This window comes from Semicossyphus pulcher, unplaced genomic scaffold (assembly GCF_022749685.1).
Source record: "Semicossyphus pulcher isolate SPU_LCO1_2020_fin unplaced genomic scaffold, fSemPul1.0.p SCAF_17, whole genome shotgun sequence".
NCBI lineage: Eukaryota > Metazoa > Chordata > Actinopteri > Labriformes > Labridae > Semicossyphus > Semicossyphus pulcher.
The window spans coordinates 10,487,849-10,512,677 of NW_027211681.1; the positions used below are offsets into that span (position 1 = coordinate 10,487,849).

At 44.0% G+C, this 24,829-nt stretch overlaps 2 protein-coding genes across 8 annotated transcripts in view; one reads left to right on the top strand and one right to left on the bottom strand.

The window, feature by feature from the left end:
* Positions 1–1,910: 1,910 nt before the first annotated feature.
* On the top strand, positions 1,911–5,967 carry LOC138595270 (uncharacterized). Its single transcript, XM_069666635.1, has 4 exons — positions 1,911–2,575; positions 3,725–3,862; positions 4,120–4,249; positions 5,489–5,967. Exons 2-4 carry the CDS (start codon positions 3,748–3,750, stop codon positions 5,805–5,807), a joined length of 564 nt encoding a protein of 187 aa, XP_069522736.1. The 5' UTR covers positions 1,911–2,575; positions 3,725–3,747; the 3' UTR covers positions 5,808–5,967.
* A 4,120-nt stretch (positions 5,968–10,087) lies between these two features.
* Positions 10,088–24,829, bottom strand: part of grin2bb (glutamate receptor, ionotropic, N-methyl D-aspartate 2B, genome duplicate b) — a 107,299-nt gene continuing 92,557 nt past the window's right edge. For all 7 annotated transcript variants that reach the window (XM_069665905.1, XM_069665907.1, XM_069665904.1 and 4 more), the window contains 3 exons: positions 24,454–24,641; positions 17,803–18,041; positions 10,088–14,791 (listed from right to left, as the gene is read on the bottom strand). In XM_069665905.1, coding sequence (XP_069522006.1) covers positions 12,398–14,791; positions 17,803–18,041; positions 24,454–24,641 — 2,821 coding nt within the window. In that variant the 3' untranslated portion in view covers positions 10,088–12,397. The remainder of the gene's footprint in view (positions 14,792–17,802; positions 18,042–24,453; positions 24,642–24,829) is intronic.

The following is a 24,829-nucleotide window of genomic DNA, read 5'->3' on the forward strand; positions in this document are numbered from 1 at the left end:
TAACATTTAAATCCTGACAGTGTTGCACACTACAAGGATACATCCACACAAAATATCCCCTAACTCGCTTTGTGTTGTGTAAAAAGGAATAACGTATTGCATTATTTTCTTACATCAGCCTGTGGATGTGAACTTAGTGCAATGTTGGCGTCCCTCCACAGTGAGACACTATTGGAGAAATGAAAGTGTGAGCCACGAGAGCACGCTTCATCATGTGGTTTTTAGAAGAAGGTAAAAGAGGGAGAAAGTATGGTGTGTGAGTGTGTGTGTGTGTGTGTGTGTGTGTGTGTGTGTGTGTGTGTGTGTGCGTGTGAAGCTGGATCCAGCTGAAGGTGACAAACTGCCTGTTGTTAATGTGAACCAGCTGTGGATGGGATACAGTGACTTCTTCACAGCAGTAACTCTCTGCTGAATCGCTCTCTGAGGCTGCCAGCAGAGGCACGCAGATGTTTAAGCGCGCCCTTTATTATTATTTAACCCCATTTGTCTGTCCGTCTGTTTTTCTTCCTCCTTTTAAACCTCCTTCCTCCTCTCTGCATCTACACTTCACTTTTTCACCATTTTCTCTCTGGCAGTACTGGTGGCCAACTCTGACCTCATATCAGCCACAGCAGGAAAACAGACAGAGCGAGCGAGCTGGAATAACATCTGGATGCCATTCAATAAAGAATAATTCATTCCATTGCATATCCTGGCTCCTAGCTCCTTATCTCCACTCTTCCCTACATCATTTACTCTACAAAAATACATACAATACATATAATCATATCTATCTTTATAATCACTCTCCACTAGTGGTAAGCAACACCAATTTTAAGGGACTACTTAAGTATTTTCATCGCCTGTTACTTTACGCTTTTAGTATTTTTTATAGGCCTACTAAACATATCAGTTTATGAAATATGATGAGTTGATATAAATGAAACCACCTCAAAGAACACTGTATGAAGTGAGTTACAATAGCATCCAATTAACCATAACCAGTCATTTTAAGCATTGATTAATGTGCTGATTTATTTCTTGATTAATCAGTCTGTAAAACAAGATTCAAGAAGGCAGGACAAGGGTGTAACTGGAACCCTCAGACAGGGACGTAACATGCTATCAGGGGGGACTTGTGCTGCAGCCCAACAGGACGGGGGACATGTGCAGCAGCCCAACACGAACAGGGGACTTTCGCTGCAGCACAACAGGAACAGGGGACTTGTGCTGCAGCACAACACGAACAGGGGACTTTTGCTGCAGCACAACAGGAACAGGGGACTTTTGCAGCAGCCCAACAGGAACAGGGGACTTGTGCTGCAACCCAACAGGACGGGGGACTTGTGCTGCAACCCAACAGGACGGGGGACTTGTGCTGCAACCCAACAGGACGGGGGACTTGTGCTGCAACCCAACAGGACGGGGGACATGTGCTGCAGTCCAGCAGGAAAAGGAGACTTTTGCTGCAGCCCAGCAGGAACAGGGGACTTTTGCTGCAGACGGCTGGACGGGCTGCCATATGGTGGCATGGCTGTGAGTTTGCAGAGACAGCTGACAGGCTTTATGGTAGGGCCTCAGTGTGGACTACTGACTGGGGAGTTGAGATTTCAGGCTGTGCAGGGGTAGGGGCAGTTGACTGAGGGTCACAGAGATCAGGCGGGGCTTTGGAGGGAGAAGCTGACAGGGCCTGTCTGCCAGACTGGGAACCAGGAACATGCGTTGATGGGTTGCCAACTGGGAACTAGGCACGTCTGGTGGTTAGGAGGTTTACTTTCGGTTTAATCTATATAAAATGCATTATATTTTGCATTTTTATATATACTACGACTGTCAGGTAAATGTAGTGGTGCAACTAGTACAATATTTCCATCTGTGGAGTTAAAACTTCCTGCTCTAAAAACACTGCAAAAATGATTGGATATTCTCAGTTTCTTTCCATCAGAATAAAAAAAACAATTACTCTGCCTGGTTTTACGTGGCAGAATTATAAAAAAAAACAGCTCTGAGGTTTTGTGAGGGTAAAGGGTAAAGAGAGGGAAGCAGAGACGGACGAAGAAGGTCCATAACTCAAGTTTTGAGGAGACAACAGGACATTTCTCAGGAAACAGGATCCTGCAGCAAAGTGACATTTAAACCTCTGACACATATACCTGTCTGCCCCACACAGGGGTAAGGAAAGGGTGAAAGAATATGACATGCAACACATCTGGCAGCAGCTGCTGTCATAGTGTGTGTGTATGTGTGTGTGTGAGAGAGAGAGGGAGAGAGAGAGAGAGAGAGAGAGTCAAAACTGGGCTTGTTGGGCTGTAAAGATACTACACCTCCCACCAAATAGGCAGTTGTTTAAGTAAGTGGCTCTGCTCTGGACCTGCCACACTCTTCTCCCGATCATATTAGGGCTTCGAGTGGAGGGTAGAGGGAGCATCAGAGAAAATAAGAGGAGAAGAAATAGAGAGAGCGAGCGAAGGAGGCAGAAGTAAGGATAGTAGACCTGGGCAGCGACAGAGGGGAGAGGCGATAGAAGAGGAGGCATCTGGTGTTCAATCCAGATCGGAGAAGGACTTCCTGCCGAGCATCATCATCATCTCAAGTCGTGAGTACATCGCCTCATTTGTCTCCAGCATGTGCTTCTGCAGCCAGTTCACTTTCAGTTAGCAAAGTTAGAAATGTATTTATTCCAGCACAAACACAATCAGCAATGATCAGGACGAACTGTAACAGGCTCGTGCCTCGACTCTCAGTGTTGATGTGTTTGACCAGATGTGAAAGCTGTATCACATTATTTGCACAGCTAATTCTCACTTCGCCTTTGATCAGCGTCCAAATTCATGTTCCCTGAAAACATTTTGCATACTTTAACAATGAGTCACCAGCTTATTACTGTCCAGTATGATTCACAGACTTTGTAAATATGGATGTCATCCTGATTCCTCCTCTCTTGTTTAAAACCTGAAGTCATCGGGTCAGTTAAAAAAAGAAAAGAACATTTTAAAACTTTCTTTGTTTAGTCAGATTGGATTCTGGTCAACTGGATCTGGCAACACAGAGTTAAAGTCACAAGACTTTTTGTCTCACACCTTTGTTAACTGTTAAAAAACATCTGGAACAGACTGTTAACCTCACAATTGCACAAACAGAGGTAGTTAGTTGGTCGGTTGTCTTTCTATCCTTTTCATTGTTTTGTAATTGACAGTTTTTTTTATGTAATCCTTTTTTAGCATGTGTTGTTTACTTTACGAAGCACAGATTTAAGGGGTAATAGTCATAGTACTCGTCTTTCAGAATGGCCCCTGTCCATTTTATATTGTTTTGTAATTCATCATCTTATCAGTGATCCAAAATGACGAGCGGTATAATCAGCTGGTTTGTAATCAGTGTAAATTATGACATGTTTAATAAACTGGTTGTTGATCAAATCAGGAAACTAACTTGAACTGTAACTGCTGAATAAAACACGGTGAGTCATTGTTTAAAGTAGCAGAAAAAAAGAAATACTCAAGGAAAGTAAAAGTATGACATGACTGTCAGTGAGAGCCATTCTTTAATAAATGTACTTAGTTGGATACAGGTGTGTTTCTGCTGCTGCTGCACCTGACGCACACATGAAGACTGGTTTTAATCTCCTCTTTTATTTTCGTGTCAAGCTGGTTCTGCTTTTGTTTTTTCTCAAAAAAAACAAGAATAAACAATTTCACTGTTCGTTTATAACTCATCAAAGTTTTCTCTTATTTTCTCTATAAAGGGGGGAGCGCCTGCCCTCTCGTCATGGCCCCTCCCTCTCTGTTGATGCTGCTGATGGTGGTAGTCGTGGCAACAGGGGCCCATTCTGCCAGCGAAGAGAATGAGCTGGATTATGGGTACTGGAACTACAGAGAGGGCGGTAAATCACGACCTGTTTGATCTCCCACGTTTTAGAGATACGAGGACTGTAAATCACTTTATGTCTAAAACATTTGAAGTTAATTTACGTCTGAACTGAATGAAATGCAGCGATTAAAAACACGCTGCAGGGATGAGATAACTATTTGGAGCTTAACATAATTGTAACACGTGTTTTATATAATATTCATGATCCATTCACGCTGTTGAATGCCTGAAATTGATGCCTGATGTGATGGTGTCATGTTTGGGTTTCAGCTGACAGTGTGAATGTGGCCACGGTGCGCAGTGTGACCAGAGTTTTGGACGCCTGGGGAAAACGCATCTTTAATGAGATCAAGACTTTACTGCACTCTCAACCCAGCACGCTGCTGCCCGACTACTCCAGGTACAAACTCCATCACCCCCTTATGTATATTCACTATAACCTGTTCTCTTTAAAGACGTTGTTTTTCCTGTCTTTTACATCATTAGGTGGTTCCTGTTCATATTTACTACGACTATTTCTACTACAGTCTGTCTCATAAACTATATATAAGACGTGGGCACACGCAGTAACGTCACCCATTGGTTTGTAGCTAATGTTTTGAAGCCTTGAGTTGAGTGTTTTGGACTCAATGACCAAAAAAATATTTGGACAAGAGGTCGGAGCTTTAGAATGTGAGCAGACGCTAAGTTAGCAGAGATGCTACCGCTTGCTTGGTTCGCAAAGTGCATCGACAATTCACTGTGATATAATGAGGATGCAAATTTTGTTAGGGTAAAAAAAGGTTTTAAATAAAACTTACCGAAAATGTTACCAGGCGACTCCTCAGAGTGACTTTTACCACAAGTTAACGATAATTGAGGGAATTTTCAGCAAGTCAGCGCGTTAGCAACTTGTTCATTGAAAGGTTACCAAGTCTTAAAGCATAGCCTGCTTTATCTTCTATTTTATGATACATGTGACTACAATTTACAAAATGAACACTGTGCTGTTATAAAATAGACTTGTAACAAGTGATTAAGACCGTAAACACATCAGGAAAATGTTTACTGAGCTAATAAATAAAACTAGAAGTAGAGTTGTTTCTGGACTTTGTTTTGCAACCAACCAGTGGAGTCGCCCCCCTCTGGCCATTAGAAAGGATAGAGGTTTTAGGGACTAAAGCATTGCTTCAATTTTCAGACCTGGAGTCCACGTTTACTTCTTTTATAGTCTTTCCACTACTCCCTCGTGTGCAGCTCGTATCAGCAGAAATACCACAAGCTTTGAGGTTTCATTTTATGTGAAATATTTTATTTAGTTCTCCATATAAAGGTTTGAGCTTTTATATTTTGCTTTATCGTTGTTTTATTTTGTTTGGCACCCTAGCTGTATTTCAGAGTACAGAGGTTCATGTATGAAGCGGGAATTCAAACTTTAAAACGCACAGTGGACTTGATAAATTTAAGATAAAGCCGTAAACAAGTAAATAAAGGGACTTTATTATTATTTTTTAAGATAAGGGAAACCCTATTCTCGACAACCAAACAGTTGTTCGAACGACAAATGTTCACGAATGTTAGAATATCTCTGCTCAAATTAATATTTCTTTACAAATTTGACCTGTTTCCTGAAGCTGCATCTCCTCTGCTCGTCCTGCAGGGTGCGCCCTCTGTCCGAGTCCGTCAACGACTTGTTCAGAGAAGTGTCTCTCCTGCGCAGGCGCATTACCGAGCTCTCACATCGCCTAGCAACCCTGGAACCGTTCCTCCGTCACCACGGCTACCTGAAGGAGGGGGTGGAGGGGGAGGAGGAGGCAGGAGGCGGCCAGGCTGTGACTCCTCAGAGCCTGAGAGGGGAGGTGGCAAGTCTGGCCCGGTACAGTTCTCCGAGGAGGAGCCGTGTGGTGAGGAGGAGGCGGGTGAGAGTGCTGAAGCCTGGGGGAGTGACGCTGCTGCAGAGGGAGAGATCCGCACACTGAGGGAGGAGAGGGGGAGAGGAGGAAAGAGGGGGAGAGTTTGTGATACAGGGAGGCTCTGCTTATATTATAAAACCTACTTTAATGTAAGAAATAGGTCTTTCATTTTGTAAAATATCTGTATTATAAATAGACTCTGTTTGTCTTGTGAGATTATACTAGTTTAACCAACAAATAAGTCAGAGGTCTATGTTTAATAAACTTTTACTACATCACTGGTTCAATGTCCAACTTCTAATATAGATTGAATATAAAGTAAGAACACACACACAAACCTCCTTATGAATCTGTGTTATAAAAATGTTAGGTTACATTGTCTTAAAGTTTATTATCGACAGTGGAAACAGGCAAAATTACACCACAAGATCCAACTAATTTGAACCACATCTCATGGTCTTCCTCAACATTTGGGGATATTCTAATCTTGGACAAAGTTTACTTTTAACTATTAGTTTTCCCCTTTTACTTTATTGGTACATGTTATATTTAGGTGTACGTGTTTTTTATAATATAGGATAAGAGTTAGAATGGACCTGTCTTCAATAAAAATCAGTTATATAAGTTGAATACTTAACCAATATTTATTTATAAGATAAAATTGTATTTATTCAGTTTACATTGAACACTTAAAGTGTCCTTATACAAGCAGCATGAAGGCAAAACATATGCTAAGTAACCATTAGCTTGTACAGTGGACTCCTTAAAGGGCCATGACACCTGTTTTTCATGTGGGGTTTGCTTTACTCATCATCAAGAGTATGCTTGACCTTGGAAACAATTGGATGTCGTCTGTCGCTCTGAAGATACTTTGCAAAGGAAAACAAAGTAACAAGGATGATGTCATGCCGGTAATCACAGATTTGGGCTGAAGAATAATATATATTTTTAAAGTAAAGCTGCACTACAAAAAGAGATTTTGGGAAACATGGGTTGTGTTTTTGAAGCTTGGGCTGTGCTAAGAACTAATGAGATAAAACTAGTGAGATATTTCAGCCTCTACTGCTTTAAATTATCTAAAATTTTCTCTTTTGAGCTACCACATTTACTGGAGATGCATCACCAAATTACTGGAGTACCTCTTAAGTGTCGGACTCTCCAGCTAATAATCTAAAGACTGTGTTCGATGCATGCTTTAACTTTACAGGAACGTTTTTAAGTTAACTCAGTCCACTGATTCCCATCCACCTGTGCACCACCTCCTCAACTTCACACAGTGACCGGAGGATGTCGTGTTTTTGCCACATGGTGTCAGTGCTCGCCTGCTGCTGTGCTCAGACGTGACATCACATCTGATTCACGCCAGCCTCATCTTTTGTTTTCACCCATCTGAAGTCAGGAACCATCCTCGAGGACCCAGCAGGGGGGGCCTATTATCTGCTAACATAATTACACTGTTTGTTTGCCTATGGTGATCATGTGTGTGTGTGCGAGTGTGTGGTGGGCACAGACAGCCGAAACTTTTCGCCTTCATTAAAACTTTGCCAAGTGTTTCTACAGCAACCAGTTTCTCTCCGCTTCTCCTCCACTTGTCATCCTCAGCACAAACTGCGGCCTTCTTGTTCTTTTTTTATCTCACCTTTTTCTCTTCCTCCACCTGCAGTCGCACACTCACGCTTGTCAGCTCCTCTTTTGTGCCCCTGTGATTCCCCTCTCCTTCTTTTTAAAGTCAAACTGCAATCTGTACATCAACCACCCCTCCTCCTCCCCCATCTCTCTCCCTCCTCTTCCTCTTCTTTTCTACACTGCTACGTGTGGGCGTTAAGCTCAGGCTGTACTTTCCTATTTTGGCATTGTATTGTCAATGCATTGTTGCAGCCAATCCAGTTAAAATGCGGTGGGAATATTGTAGAAATCTCTCTCTCTTTCTACCCCTCCCTCGCTTTCTCTCCTCACCCCCCTCATCTCTGGAAAAAGAGCCAGTTGCTAGGTAACAGTTAATTGTCAAGAAGTAGTTACATGTGTTGCGTTGCATCCCGATGGTTGTTGGTTTGGTGAACAAGTGAGCAGGATAGATGGCAGGGAGAGGAAATAGTAAACAGAAGAAGCAGGAAATAAAATTACACGATCATTTCTACAGCCTCACCTTTTTCTGTGTCAGCATCCAGCCGACTGCAGCTGTTAAAATTCTCCCACCAGATCTGTGCACACAAGAAAGCATCTTCAAACCTTTCTTTAAATAACTCCTGTTGCTGGACGAGGCCGTCGGAGTAAAAGAGATTCGGAGGAAAGAGGGGGAGTGAGGGTTTTATTTTGGGGGGGGGGAGGAGGGACTTTGATCTTTCCCGCTCGGTGCAGTTTGCATCACTTCTCTCATCTCCTCACTGCTCTTTGTGCCTCAACCTTTAATCTTCACGCTTCTTTTATTTAGTTTCCTTTTAGACGACTTGTCCAACATGGTGCTCACATCACATGATGACAAAAGGAACAAACAAAAGATACAATGAAAGAGTAGAAGAAGACGCTCAGCTGCAGCCGTTATCCACCGATGTCCTGCTGGATGTCATGATATGACCTGTTACGACATGAACTCATGCATTTAAACACAACACGTGAAAGAAGTCCTGTTGTTGTGGTAGCCTGCCGGTGGAGAGGTCGATACTGGAGAGAAAAAGTCAAAAACAAGACCAAACAGTTTGAGATTTCTCATTTTTTATTAATACTCAACACTTTTATTCCAAAGAGACAGAAGAATAATATTTCTCAGCACTTATTTTCACATTGACTGTGTTAATCTCATTTTCAAAATTACTAAATATTCAATCAAGTTTGAAATACTCTCTTCACACAAGTAATTTCTCTCCATACAAAAAATGCGAGGGTGAACTAGATTTTTTGCCATATGTACATTTTTCACAATCTGTACAGCTCGGGGGAGGAGTCGTTCGATCTTCTGTGGCGAAACACAAAAACAGAAGAGGAGGAACAAAAACAAAAGAGATAATCTATTGTGCTTTCCGTGTATCGATGGATGATGGTGCTTTACAGTTTTTCCTTGGAGAAAACAACCTTCTTAGCTTAAAGAGATCAAAACCTCTTCTTGTTAAATGTGCCCGTGTAGTAATAAATGATTGCACACATCCTGGCCTGAAGTCTTTATAAAAGCCATTTTGCGAGGGGACCTATATGAATCAAAGGTTTATTCCAAATAGATCTATTCTCTGCTGTTTTGTACAGTTTTTATCAAAAGTCCATGAGCGTGAGGTAAAGTATTTACATACAGTTTTATAGTACAGGTACAATAAACAGTAACCTCTCACACACACTCTGTCTCTCTTCCATATGAGCACACACAGAGGTAATCAAGCGTATGTCATCAGGCACATACAACAACAGAAAAACGAACGTACTGAGAAATTCAAAAGGGAGAAAATCAGAAGTAGTTAAAATGAAGAAGGCGTCTTCAGTGACGATGAATGGACCAAGACCTCAACCTTGTTTAAAACCGTTTACAAAAACTATCAAGAAAATTAATCTTTGCAAATCATTAACGATAAAAACATGTTGCCTATCCTTGTGAACGTTCTGTCCAAATGTTGACTGTAAGATCGGTGTCTTCTCTTGCACAAACAAGCACACACACACACGCACGCGCGCACACACACACACACACCTACAGTACTACATGGATCATCAGTACCAATGAAATTGATAAAATTCCAAATATTGTTCAAAAACACCCATTTTTTTTCTGGGCTAAAAGTTAAGATAAAAAACAAATAAAGAAAAAGTGTATACATGCAAGTCCCCACAAACACCAGAGACCCCCTAATATCATACATACTGACTTGTCAACCAAGAGAAGGAAAGTCTTGTAATGTTTTGACTGGGATGTACAACAAACTGAATATTGGACCCGTTCAGTCAGATTGTGCTTCGGTTTTTAAATTTGGTTTGGTAAACTGACTAAAAGTCAAGTTAAAGTAACAATAATCTGTAAAACAAGTCTTCTTATAGTTTAACTGAGCTGTATATTACACAAAACAACCTGTATGTTTGTCTTGATGTGTGTTAGAGCAGAGATGTCCTGTGACTCTAAATGTAACACCTGCTTTTAGGACCCTGTTTACTTCCTCCTTTTTGTTTGTCTCTTCAAGTGTCTGCAGCGACACAATCCACACAGGACCGTCGGGGGGCTTAAGGGCAAATCATTTCCTACATGAAAATCTCACCATGTGAAACGTGAGGAAAATGCTAAAATCATTTTGTTCTGTTTGGTAAAAAGTGGTTTAAACAAGGAGGGAGGAATGATGCCCGAGTCGGAATTAATTATTTTTTCATATTTGTCTTTTGTTCATATTTTGGGAATCGTTTGACTTTTTGAAAGGAACACTTTTTTTTCTTGCAGAGTTGGACGAGAAGATCAATATTTGCATTAAGCTAGAGCTAGCAGCCAGTTAGCTTTGCCTAGCTTAAAGACTAAAAACGCGACAATTGCAAGCTTGGCTCCGTCCAAAGATAACAAAACATTATATCTTGTTTGTTTAAAGTAACATGCAAGAACTGGTGTTTTTTGCAACTTAGTGCTCACTGCAACGTCATTCTGACTGTACTGCCAAGAACGTTACAGAACAGACAAACATGTGACATGTTAATATCTTGGCTTTAGATGTGCTCTTAGCTCTTGAACTTTGTTACGTTTTAGAAGAGTCATGCTAACTGTTTAGCCATGTTTTTAGTCCTTATGCTAAGCTAGGCTAACCGACTGCTGGCTCTAGCGTCATATTTACTGTACAGACTTAGGAGAGAGGTATTCATCTTGTTATGTAACCCTTCACAAGAAAGCTGATGATCATATTTCCCACAAATGTCAGGCTGTAAAGTAAGTATAAATGTTTTGTGTTATGACAACTTTGAAAGCCGTAGAGTTAGAGCTTGCAAAACTAATTCATGAGGTTATTTGGGATGCTGTACCAGCGTGGTGGGAATTACGAGCCTGCCGTGGTCCCCAGTGTTTAACACTTGTACTCTTCCCATCATTTAAATGTGACCGTCTCATACAGCAGACAGGGCTTATGGCTGTAATCATGAAATAATTAACATGCCAGGCTGCTCATTCCAGTAACAGAGGCCTCAGTCTAAGAGTCCATTATGTCGCTGTCCTGAACTGCAAAAACTGTCACGGCCAATTGACTCAGACCCGCTGAAAAGCACTGAGAGCAACAAGCAGACGTTAAATGGGATGCATTTAATGGATAGTTGGTTCCTGGGTCAAATGTTAGGCGAGAAATGAACGGTGGGGTTTAAGGAGGTGAGGAGTAATGAGGCTCAGATTAATTGTGCTGTTATTAGTACAATAAGAAGCTTCTACATTGTATTTTAAAATCATATTTCTTCATCTGCAGCGACACGGCTCTGCTGTACCTGACATTTTGGGGGGAATGGGAATGTGTAATATCATGGCACTGTGGTTTTAACCCTTGTAATCCTGCTGTTGTGTTTTTTTATTGTAGGGGGCCTGTTCAGAAGCTTCCTCTACTGCAGCAATGTGTGTTTTTATTTTAAGTATAAAATTTGTTAAAGGCCCAAAAGTCTGATATGCTACTGAAACTAAAACCCCCATATCAGACTTTTCAGGTTGTATTTTCTCCCTAAAGTTAATCGACCAATTGTTTGCAGGTTGGTCTGTCTTCTAACAGAGCAGATCTTATGTTTAGAAAATCAGTATTAATCCTTTAAGGCACATCCAGCTCAAAATGTTAGACCCATTTGGTACTGCCGAGCAAAAAGTACGAGAGGAAACGGCAAATCAGTATGATGATGTTGCTTTTGCAGCTGAAAAAAAGACCTTTGCAAATTTCTAAGTACACAGATGTACTCAGCAAGTCATGCCTTCACATACACTTCACAGCACTCAAATGTAAGAAAAGTATAAAAAATCAAACATGAAGAATTAATAGCAAAGAAGAGTCCAAATTACAGGAACCCAAAAAAAAGATCCACAACTGATCTAGCGGTCTCCTGTAATATGGGTAAGCTAAGAAAGAATCAACATCATACAAATATGTAACACGAACTATTTAAATAAATCAAATTTAAAAACAATTCAACCGATCATCATTAAACACTGGAATAATATTCAATAATATTATCAACATTATCAATACAATTATTATTAGTGTACCCTGTTACTTCAACAGAAGCGTTGATTTCTCATTCATGATTGTATTTCCGTTGCTAAACAAAATGTTTGTTTTGGTGTTAAGGACTGCAGGAGGGAGGGAAAGACAACGAGCATGTGAAGAGAGCAGAGACCGGAGATTTTATTTCACTTCTTTCCCCTCCATCCATCCCTCCCTCCCTCCCTCTCTCCCTCCCTCCCTATCTTTCTCTGAGCGTCGGAGCAGCACCAGAATCCTCTCTTCTCATTAAAATCTCGTCTCCCGCCGGACTTCTCCACAGCTTAGCCTGCAGTGGCCTCTGTGCATCGTCCAAATTCTTTCCATTTAGTAGAGTGAGAACAACACACACGGCATTGTGTCTGCTTGTTCCCTCCACACAGAGAAGACATCAGCCTGTGCTGTTTCTCTTTTTTCGCCCTCCATCACCCTCTTTTCTTCACCCACTCCATCTTCTCTCTCTCCCTGTCTTCACCCTCAGACGTCTGACTCAATGCTGGAGAGCTTTTCATAAACGTGTCCATTGCTGGCACCGTTGAAGGGTCTCTGTCCCGGCCCCAAACCTAATGTGTCCCTGCCTGTGGGCAGTAGCTTGCTGGACCCGTGGTGGTTTCCCACCCCGCCCAGACACAGCTCTTTGGGGAACCTGGGGGCCACATTGGACATCACCCCAGCTGTGGCGGACGCGGGTAAATAGGAGGCAGCTCCCATGGAGCCGCGGAAGTCCCCTCCTCCTCGGCTGTTGTTGAGAAGTTGCTGCTGCTGCTGCTGCTGTTGCTGCGTCTGTGGCTTTTTGATGTAGTACGGTTTCGCACCGTGTAATAGACACTGGTCGTCGCCGAAGGTTGGGATGAAGGGGTTCTGGTTCACCTTATCTGGGTAGAGAGATTTAGACAAGGAGTAAGTCCCGGCCCCTCTGCTGCTACCACCACCACCACCACCACCACAGCCCCCACCTCCCATCATAGCTCTATCTCTGTCCCTCAGGTCTCTCTCCCCCACCGACCGCTGACGCAACCCACCCTCGCCTCCACGGAACAAACTGAAGGAAGAGCCTCCTTTCACCCTGTCTCCACCTATTCCTCCGAACATGGGAGAATCCCTGTCCGCTGAATACCTCTCAAACATGTGGGCGTACGGGCTGGGGCCCTCCATGGAACGGTCTTTGTCTTTCAAGCTCACACTACGGGGCTGGGGAAACTGCCCCCCAGCACCACCCCCGGCCCCTCCCATGCGGCCCGCCCCCTCCCTCTGCAGGTCCACGAATGTGTCATATGAGTGTTGCCTCCGTAACACCCTCCCACCTGGCCCTAGCTTCCTGCGCTGTGCCTGAGTCTGTGGTTGGCTGGGTCCTACGCTACTCTTCGCTGCAGCGAACACCATGTTGTTATCCTCGCTGATGTTGTACAGGTTGCTCGGCTGGATCTTACACGAGTCGCAACGTTTGCTGGAAGCGGAGCTGGGGCGACTGCTGGTTCCCCCAACCCCGCTTCCTTGGCACGTGCCTCCTCCCCCTGCACTATGGTGACACACACTGTGGCAGTTACGACACTCCCAGTCACCCCCTGCTATACCCCCTCCTCCTATCCCAGGAACCCCCTTCTCCCAGCAGGTGTGAGCCTGCTGCCCTGCCGACACTGACCCCAGCCCACCTTTACACTCTGGTTTCTTGCTTTTACCTTTAAGGAAGTCTTCTACAGGAACTAAGCTCTTACAGATACCACCACCGCTACCACCGCCCACGCCGCTTCCTCCACTTCCACCCTCTTGCTCCCACTTGGCCTTGCCCTCCTTGGAGCGGAACTGGTCCGCATAGAAATCCCTCAGGTTCTCTTTGTCTTTGCGGAATAAGTAAGGTGAAGAATTACCCCCTCCGCCTCCCCTCTTCCGCTCCAGGGAAGGTGAGACCGTGCGGTGTGCCAGGGGCCCGTGGGGGAAGTGGTGGTGGACGGTGTGGTGGTGAGGTCTCCTCCTGAAGGCGCTCAGCTCTATATCGTCCTGCTCCCGTCTGCACTTGGCAGAGGCTGGCCTCTTTTTCAGGCTGTCCCTGTACTGCTTACGCCGCTTGTTGTTGCCCTCCAGGTTTCCGTAGGTCACGGTGTGGGTAGATATATCCGAAACATCCGAGCGGATGTTCCCATCGTCACCCCCTGAGCCTCCCCCTCCCCCTCCACAGTACCTGTCTTGACCCCCGATGAGCCCCGTACTGGATGCACCTCCTTTGAAAGAAAACCTGCCGTACACATTGCTTCCCTTGAACCCAACCTGGTTGGAATCCGAGGGGGCGTGGCCAGCGATCAGGTCAAACTTATTGGTGTTCCTGTGAGTCATGGAGGGTCGGGGCTGGGTGGTGAAGATGGGTGCTACCCCTCCCCCTAAGCTGTCGCAATCGAACATGCCCCCTTCCAACGAGCTAGCGCTGCCTAAGCTACGCGGCCTATTAGGCGGGGGGCCGGACATACCCAGAGCCGAGGCCGGGTGGTGGTGCAGGTAATGGTCCTGGTACAGGTTGCTGTCCTTCAGGGGCATGTTGCCAAAAGTCCTCTCCACCTCGTTGATGTAGTCACTGAACATGTTGTCCTCGGGCAGGTAGGGAGGCGCCGACTTACAGTCTGCAGGGTGACCTACAAGGCTGCGTCGGTGCTCCTGGATGTCATATATAGCAGAGTCACGACCGCTGTGGCTGTACTCCAGAGCGGCGTGAGGAGAGCCATTAATGCCCGGGACGGCCGTCATGTCCTTGGCGGTGCGAAGCAACCGCAGGATGTTGGAGTGGGTGTTGTTCATGTTCTTCTTCATGGTGGACGAGGGTGAGTCTATGGTCGACTTGTTTTCCTCAATTTGTACCCCATGGATGCAGCTGTAGATACCCTGGAGTGTGAAAATTACAAGAAAAAGGGAGGTAGAGAGAGAAAGAGAGGGTGAGACAGGCCATGGGAGGAAGGAAGAATAAGAGTGAGAGAGGTAAGGTATGAGAAAGAAAGGAAAACCACAGGTAAACGTGTGGTGTCAGTTAAAGAATCGAGAACCAGAGGAGATTTAGTGTTGGAGAGAGGGAGCCAATCAGCAGACACTTAAACAGACAGACAGACAGACAGACAGAGAGAGAGAGAGAGAGGCAAACAGAGACAGACAGAGGCAAAGAGGTTAATGTATTGTCATGTTCCCTCTGACCACCCTCTTGTTTACACACTATTAAACAGTAACGGGCTGAGTTCATGAATGACTTCTCTCAGGGGGCCCTCACAGCTCCTGCTTAAGCACCTCACACAGACAACTGGGTGAGAGGGGAACGAGCTGATCAAAGCCTTGATTGATAACACAGGATGAACTTAGCTCATGGTTTTGACCACCAATCAATAGGTTTAATCAATGTCATTTAAATTCAGCTGACTCTGGCTTTCTGCTTCAGGATTATTTGACTCTTTTTTTGTCATGAAGAAACGCTGTAAAGAATCACTGACTTTGTACGGATATCAGAGACACAGGCATCGAAATCATCCACTTAAAATGTCATAATCCATCAGTGCGTGTGGGTTGTTTTGATTAGTCAGTAAGAGAGGGGAAAGCCTTTGTGAGTGAAGTCAAACAAGCGTGTTTAAATGGGGACTGAGGGAATCTGTGGTCTCAGCGACAGCCAAATCAGAAAGGTCGAGGACACACTACCCACCAGCCGGCTCGCGGGCCAACGTTCCTCAAAGGCGTCAACTTGTCAGAAACAGTTTCTGTCTGTCTCTTAGTCATTTTCCCCGTCGCAGAGCTACATTCATGAATCTGAATCGTCGACCCCTCCTTTTCTTTTATGCCTCCGTTCTCTCTTTGTGTCTGTTTTATCTCCGTTTCCGGGTGTTCAGGTGAGCGGCAGCCGCTCCAATGGGATTGTCTGTCTTTATCTCTCTTCATCTTTAGCTACTACAGCTGCTGTGAAAGGTAATAGAACAGAGGTTACCGGCACATCTAGTCTTTTCTTCTCTGCTTTTGTCTCGGCACAGTTTTTTTCTCTGTAAAGGACGACTTTTTCTTCCTCTGTATGTTATTATCCCTTTGTAGCCTCATCACTTGTCCATCCTTACACTTTCTATACACTGCCTATGAACTCTAACTCTGATATTTTTTCCTTTCTCTCGCGCAGCTCGTGTGTTGAACCAGGCACGGCGGAGCTATCTGGCTGTGGAAAAGCACTCTTGAGTAAAAAGGAGACACTTTTGAAACGTGTATGCACTTAAAATGGATGATGTAACGCAACAAGTAACATCGGCCTCAAGCGCATTAGAGCTTAGAGTGAATCTTAAAGCTACCGTGCAAAAAGCGGTGCTTATGTTTTGCATAAAAATATGAGTTTCAGAAGCTATAAAGGGAGGGAGACTGCTGCCAATTCAACAAAAAACAAGAATAAAAAACGAGTGTTTCTGAAGTGCTCAAGGCCAGATCTGTATTCCAGCTCTTTCGGGTTCGTCTGAGTAGGTGTAAACCAGATGATATTACAATTAGAAACACCCTCAGCCTTCACACCAGACACATAAACACTGGTGCCCTTTTCTCAGGCAAACAATAATTGAGACAATTTGCATGCGACAACAACCCCCCCCCCCTCCTTAAAAGGTAACATTATGCAAATGAATTACACCTCTAGTGATTATTTATATGGACCCAAACAACCTGCTTCAATAACTCTGAGCTTAAGTTGTTTAAGTGACCCATTTGTACAGAGTCGTAGCCGCGCCGAGACGATCGCGGAGACATTCATAAACACACCTGCAGGTCAGCCGGCTCCGATTGTGAAGAATAGTACGAAGCTTTTATTTCTACCACATGACAGAGGATTCCTCAAAGGCTGCGGGATTTATTAACCCTTTAAGGACCTGAGGCTGAAGCTGTTTTTGCTGTCAATTAACATATTGATATTAATAGTCATTGCACTTGCTGCTTCTTGGCTGTTGTGGCAATCCAGGAAAAAGTTTTTTCACTGTCCTTAACGGATGAACACACTGTTCAAGAGTTGACTATGATGTCCTCTTTGCGGCTATGAATATGTCTGTGCCTCTTCCCACTACTGCGTCCAACAGTTTTCACGACATGCAGCACTGGCCAAGTTTTATGTGCACTGGTGTGAGGAGTTGAGGAAGTTAAAACAACTTTTCTTTGTAAGCCCAGAAAAAGTACAACATTAGAAATGCCTATGAGGAGAGATGGTCTGAAAATGTGTCCTTATCACCCCAATGAAATGACTATTGCGTCTTGTCTCCCTCTGTCACGTCTGGCTTATCACTCTGCCTTCAACTGTGGGGCTCAGAGAAGCTATAACTTGGTACCTGGTTTTGAGCGTACCTACCTTTACTCTGCTTACACCGCCCCCATAGACTCGATATAAAAAGTGGACTTTCTTTTTAAGGTCTCAAGTTCGGCATTTTGGACGTCACCCTTTCTCATAAGGTGGATACGCATAATGTCATGTCTCTATCCTGGTTGACAGGTCGCCACACAGGTAGCCCACCTTTAAGCATAACCTGCTTTATCATCCATATTATTCTTTATGTGAACATAACTTACCAAATGAACCTCATGCAGTTTTAAAGACCATAAACTTGTTGGGAAAATGTTCACTGAGGTAATAAATCAACTCAGAATTAGGGTCGTTTTTTCATCTGGTTGCATTAATGTGGCTTTTTTGCAACCAGTGGAGTCGCCCCCTGCTGGCAAGATTTTATGATTTGGGTTTTGTTGACTGCCAGCGCCAAAAAGGCCACAGGTAAGCCAGGTGAGTCATCCCATCCCCCTGACTGACTCGATACGACTCAACCGCAGCCAGTGGTTTAAACACAACCTCGCCTGTTATCTTTCTGTCAGGAGGACAAAGGTCAGACCTAAAATAAAACACTCACTCTGCTGATGGAGAAGGTAAACCCGGGCTTCCCGGAGCACACGCCCATGAAGCAGAAGCGCAGCTGCCAGTAGAACAAATGCTCGGCGATGAAGGTGATGAGTGATAGAACCATGGCGGCCCCGAGCATGTAGAAGACCCCCGCCATGTTGTCCACGTCCAGCTGACTGCTCATCACCTCGTTCTTCTCATTGTGGCAGATCCCTGTGAGCCACAGGGCCTCCAGCTCCTCCATCTCACCTGGAGGATGGACACACACGCGCACACACACACACACACACACACACACACACACACACACACACACACACAGGGTAGTGGTGTTACTGTACGTGTGACCTGCACACTAAGCTAAGTTTACCCTTATGTGTCTGAACATGTGTGAGTGCATAAAGAGGACACATTTTGAGGAAGGGCAGTTGAAGCCAAACACAGCTCAGGTCTCGTGTACGTGCAACAAATGTCACGTCGCATTATGTTGACTGAACGCCCCCCCTCCCCCCGAGGTTGATCCTCATTAAGGACTGCTTATGCAAGGCTATCACTTCCTTGTTTGGGGGAAAAGAACAACTGCCTGCTGGGACTTCACAGTCCTCAGGGAGGAAGTGAGTGTGGTCATGTGACCAGCATTTCCGCCCATAAATGTCTCCCTCTAAGTTCCACATCTCTGGGGGGACTGCTGAGGGGGGAGAAAACGTCCAGAGAGATTTATTTGATCTGTTTCTTGTGTGTCTGTTGGAGATCAAGGGGGTATACTTAGTATTTTCTCAATGGTTGCGAAACACGGTTGTGTGTGCGGATGTTTGCTCCAATGAGTGTGTTTGTGTCAGACAGTTTGACGTTTGTTTTAACAAAGACTTACTTGAATACATGAAGCTCAGTCAGAGAGAAGAAGTGCAGGCTTACAAAGATTCATTAGTTTGAATCATGCTGACACAAAGGCAGACATTCAAGGAAATTTTGATTTTTCTCAAACCATCAGTTAGTAGTTGTTTCTGGTGTTCTTTGTCTTCCCCTGAGTGCAGCTTGCAGTTGCAAAATCTGTTATTCTTCCTGCCACCAGCACCGTGATTTCACGAAGTTGGTGTGCAGGAAGAACGACTAACGGCTAATTCAGCTTCGATTTGTAGCCCCTGCCTTTGCTTGGATTGCACTCGAGCTAACTTTGCAACAATTAATGAAAAGGCGACATTATGGACGAACGCAGATTATATTATATTTTGACTGACAGCTATATTTATATAAGCCACAGTATTAAAGTATGAAGCTGAAGAAAGGCAGCGGATGGAGACAAAGGCCGGACTGTTACCGTGCAATGCATCTTGGTTTCTGTCATAGACTGTATAAAAAGATGGACGACATGACAGCTCCCTAAAAGTGAAGCCAAAACAATTCGAGCGCCCCCTGCTGACTGGCTGCAGTATAGGTCATAAAGCCCGCCTCCTCCATGTTAACAGATGGGACATGAGTCAAACTAAAAAATAAAATACACAGCAATTTTTTTTTTTTCTCAAACATGGTTTCTGTCGTTATAGTTAGTTCTTATCATGCTGGTTTACGTCTTGTTTTAATTACTTATTTGATGCTGTAATAATGATGATTGACAGCTCTGTTGACAAATACGGCTCCTGCAGCCGATCTGTTCCTGATTAGCAGAGTAGAGGAAGAACGGCGAGAGGAGACGCAAGTTTCCATATCTGTGAACGTTAACGTCAGACCAACACAAGAAGCTGTTCTGATGTTAAACATGCCGGCGTGGGGGATCCTTGTTGTTTTTTCGGTAAGTTAAGTGTGTGTTTGGGTTAGCAGAAGTGGCTAAAGCGGCTCCACCCGCCGATCTCTACTGCGCAGACTCTGGCTCCAAATGACGTCACCATCGCAAGATGGCAGCGCCTATCACGGGGGCTATTTTGGCATCAATTCCGTACTATGAGAGCAGATGGAGACATGTTGTCCATCTATATACAGTCATTGGTACCTGTAGGCACTGCCAGTAGGGCTCAGCGAGGAGGATATCTTAGCTTCCTCAGTCAATCTAGCAGTGCTTCAAAAATTACATTCAACATTTATTGGAAATCCACATAGAACTGTGTGAAAATGATCGAGGTAGACAAAAATGTCCAATCTTCATACCCTCTAAAAGGTAAATGTTAGCTTTACACGTGCTAGCTTCAGAGCCAGGCTCTCAGGCTTTATGTGAAGCTAGCTAAGATAACCTGTGAAAATTGATTGGAAAATAAAAAACAAACTAATGCGAGATGCTTCCGTTTTTTGATTAATTTCTTGAAATGAATACCAGTATGAGCAATGGGAACTACACATATAGAACCATTTAGAACCAGTTGAACTCAATTACACTATTGACTCTTTACGTCAGCCGGCAGGTTTCCATAACAATGACATGAGGCAGGTTAAAACCCTCTCATTGATGCACACTCTGTGATTTTCTCTGTGTATGTAATTGTTTTCCACCCAGCAGCTTGACCTAAATAGAACCACTGCATCAATAAGCAGAATGTAATTGAAATCTATATCATTATAATTATTCTCTGCTTTGTAATCCTCCTGTTATTCTCATCCATCATCTTTCCCATCCCTCCTCCACCTCGTCGGTCTACAACATTTTTTCCACGATTCTCCTGACCCCGTCTCTGATCAGATGCCGTGCCACTCAGTTTCTCGTTAGAAGGCTACCGCTGATGCTCTCTCCGCACATATGACTTACATCATACTCATGTCTGGACTCTTAACAGGAAGTGACAGATATGAGCAAACATCGATGAGTCTGATCTCCTCACATGCGTCCTCACAACGCATGTGCGCTGACAGGAGAAGTAATGAGAGGTAATGTCTCATGTTCTGGCCTCATGTACACAGTCGACAGAACAATGAGACTTTACTTCCATTTAGTGTATTTCTGCAGACATGTTGTCTGATCTTTGGGGAACACACAATCAGGCATGCACACGCTCACATGTCCTCTTGCAGACACACATGCGTGCACACTGTAGTGAACATCACTGAACAGTGTACATCAAGGTCTGAGTCGATTATGCTCCTGATCTGAACCAAGGTGAATGTTCTCTCTGCACTGACCCTGCATCCATCACTCACACGGGAATGGAAAGTGATAACACATCGAAGGCCGTGCAAGTGTGTGTGTGTGTGTGAGTGTTTGTCATCGTGCTGCACAGTATATGTTCTGGCAGGTGGTGAGCAGTATGCAGCACATACTGTCTCTGGAGGTGGAGTGCGACAGTAGGTGTATGCGCCAAAGGAAAGGATTCACATCAGGGACAATCGTTTCTTAAGATGATGCTTTTCCTCTGATACAAAATGTAAAAGTGCGGCTGAAACCAAAGCAAGTAATACGTTTAAAAATCCTTCATTGTGTGACCCTGCTCCCCACAGACCTTCACTCCTTCTCTGCAAGAAGGAACACTTCTCGTGATACGCTGTAAAACATGACACTCTTTACATTTCTGGGAGCTTAAGCACAAATTATCTCACTAATCAGTCAACAAAATATACGCTTTAGAACATTAATACATCTAATTTCTGACACGCTCTATTTAAAAGTCCAGTGTGGGAACAAGGTGAAGATGCCAAAGTCCCCTGAAGACTTCCTTATTGACTAATTATTACTGATTATTTTCAAGAAATATCAGAGAACAGAAAAAAGGCGTATATGAAGTGACGGTGATTAAAGAGTTACTGCACACTTACAGTAAAATTTGGTGTATAAGACGCATTTTTAAAACATATTTTCATCTAAAAAGTGGGCTGCGTCCTATATACCGGTGCGACCAATATACCAGTATAAAATGCAGAGATGTATGTTATTGTGTAACAGTATTTTACCCAGACGATGGCGCTATCCAGTTGTTGAGTGGTGGCGTCACACCTCCACATTAAACTGTTTCTGGGTCCAAGCCGCTACAACATCTCCTATTTACAATATGCCGCAGTGTCGTTTTCCTCGCTGTTTTAAGGGAGTTAAACTAACTTGATTGTTGCTAACGCTTCGTCACGGACATGCACCGCCATGATCGCCAGTGCAGCTGCCACCCTCACAACAATTAACGTTACCGTAGGCTGCCAGCTACCGCTAGCTACAGCACGGGTAGTTTGCAACAGCAGGTTGCAAACTCGACATGGTGAAAACAGATGGTAGGCTGTGATTTGTGCGTTTTAAATGTGTTTTAAATGAAAATAAATTGAAATAGTGTTGAAATAACTTGTATACATGTTTTTATTAATAAATAGCTAGAAAACCTTTTCCCCTCTGGGATACAAAACCAGACTGCGTCTTATATTCCGGTGTGACTTATATTCCGAATTTTACGGTAAACAGGATTTTTGGGCTGTACAGTAAATGATTTCTAGTTGGTTGAGTGATTGAAAGTATCTTCCCCTGAGTATCTTGAACTTGTTGAATAAGAGGCTCATTATATGATATTGACATTTCTTACCACTGCTGGAAAATGGCTAAACATGCATTGTGTCGTTTTGAATCAGCCTTGAACCTTACAAGACAAACGCTGAAATAAAGTCAAGTGGTTGGAGCAAAGCAAAGGTGGAATTCAGGTGACGTAGAGCGACATGGATATATGGGCCAAAACAAGCACAGGACTTCCAACAATGAGACGCAAATGTCAAAGACAATTAATGTTAACAGTAGTAGATTAGGTGCTGAAGCGTGTGTGTAAGCACCACCACAGTTTGATATGTCCTGTAACATTCTGCAAACTGCTGTTGTAGTGTCAAAGAGAAGCTTTAGGAAGGCTCACCATCTCTAGCAGAACAAAGTGCTAAAGCTCAGTTACAGTGTTCACATTCTAACTGACACAGCAGCACAGTTTGGAGATGTAAGCATTGATTCCTATGTCCGTACCTAAGGGTCCGTTGTCTCATTAGCCGTCCGACAGATGGTAAATGTCCCCGCGGTGTGTCCTGCATCATCATCTGTGTCCTCTAAATTAGCTCAGTGTCATTTTAAAGCAACCCGTCCAAACAGAGGTGCCAAATGCGCATCCTCACATTGAACACAAACTACCTCAACTGGCTCCATCAGCTCACCCTGACGGAGCGTCAGCGGCTCGGTGCAGAGGCCCTCGTGGATCGCTGCACTCGTCGTCCTCTCAGAGCGACGCCAGACACTGTGCCGGCTTCTTTCGGTCACTACCCAAAACTCACAACAACAGCTGGGGCTCAAAACAAAACTGACCTACAAACTGGGAGCGCTGCTCCGTGGCACATACAGTACATTAAGTGTTGCTCTCGATAAGCTGCTCACTGACTGGACCAAGATTCAACCGTCTCTTATTTATTATTAATGTTTCAGTACTTTTAAAATGTTTTCCTCTTGGAGGTGTTTATGCTTTGTATTCGTGTACTGATGTGTACGATGTATCAATAAAGATTTACTCTCTTACTGACATCGATAGTGACATGACAAGGTGCTGGTGAGGTCAGATATACTGCCTACATATTGTTTGTTAAGTAGTGTCACAGTGCTTCAAACACATGCGGTGGTTATGAACACTCACTTTAGCCCGCTCCTGCTCTCTCTGCACATCACTTATCAGCTATTGGAGGTGGGAAAGGGTTTAATTATTTATGCATTTTCCAAAGTCGTAGGCTGCTGAGCTTTACAGCTTTTATGTCTGCTTCTACTAAGAAAGCTTAGCAACTTTTAGAATTAACACCTCTGAAGGCTGCACTAGCCTTTTACTTGATGTGTCAAAATGGTGAAGCAATTACTGGACAAAGATGAAAAACAAAGATGAAGAGATAAAACCTGTTGTCTTACTTTCCTTGTTGAGACACTATAGAGCAGACTAAGCTCCAACAAATCAAAATATATGTGAGGTGAATAAAATCCACTGCCTCTGTCTGCCACTGCATGGACTCTGTTTCTAAATTCCTTTTGACGCTGAAGAAACATGTCAATCACAGACAATCAAACAATACCCAGATGCTTCAACATTTCAAGGCCAATTTCGCCCCCAGAGCTCAAGCACCAAAACAGCCCCGAGTGCTGCCACAACCTTCTGAGTTACTGAATAAACTTCTTCCAAACTCAAGCTGTCTCTTCTCCAGCTGCAGCAGCTGCAGCCTCTCGGGCCTGCTGGTTCCTCGCTGTTGATTAAAGACTGAACCGTGCCAACCTGGCTCGGGAGGCCTCATCCTGATGCTCGGCAGCTTCATCGAGCGCTGGGATCTACCGGCAGGTTCCTGTGTTGTCACCATAACAAACAGTGACCACCTTCTGAGTCACAGCTCCTTTACAGCTACTTCAAAAACACCTGCTTTCCAATACTACCACAGTGATGAGATTAAACTTATTATTTTGAAATGTGTAGCAGTGATTCATCACTGAAGGGAATTATAAATAAACAGTGGATCTTACTTTAATATGGTTGTTAGGCCCTATTAACGGGATAATCACTGTAAGGATGTTACAATATAAATAGGACACAGTTTACATCATTTATCTAAATAAATACATGAATATCATGTTATTTGTGTGACTTCTACATTAGAGTGACAATCAACGACATCAACCTCTGACTAATCCGATTAGTGTTTTAATATACGAGTGTACTTGGCTATTTATAAGACTTCCTCGTTATTGTATTCAAGTCGTTACCGTCTCCGAACAGCATGAGGATGGCCAGATCCACCGCTCGTTTCCAGCCGGAGTCTTTCTGGATGGCGATGCCGTACCCGGTGGAGGCGAACACCTTCCCGCTCCCAATGGTGACCAGCTTGCAGCCCTCGTCTCGGCCCGCCATGTAGTTCAGCACCGCGGCGTCGTAGATGAAGGCGTCCAGTTTGCTGCGGAGTGAAAGCGTGTGAGAAGAACACTTTAACGCTGTTACACTTACGGAGGCTCTTGTGCCTTCAATCACAGTGATGGTGAATGAACGTGTCCAGAATCACTCCAGGGTTGACTCGCTGTACCACTCAGTAGTTTTTAATAAAAAGAGATATGAGGATATTTATGACTCACCATAGCTTGTGTG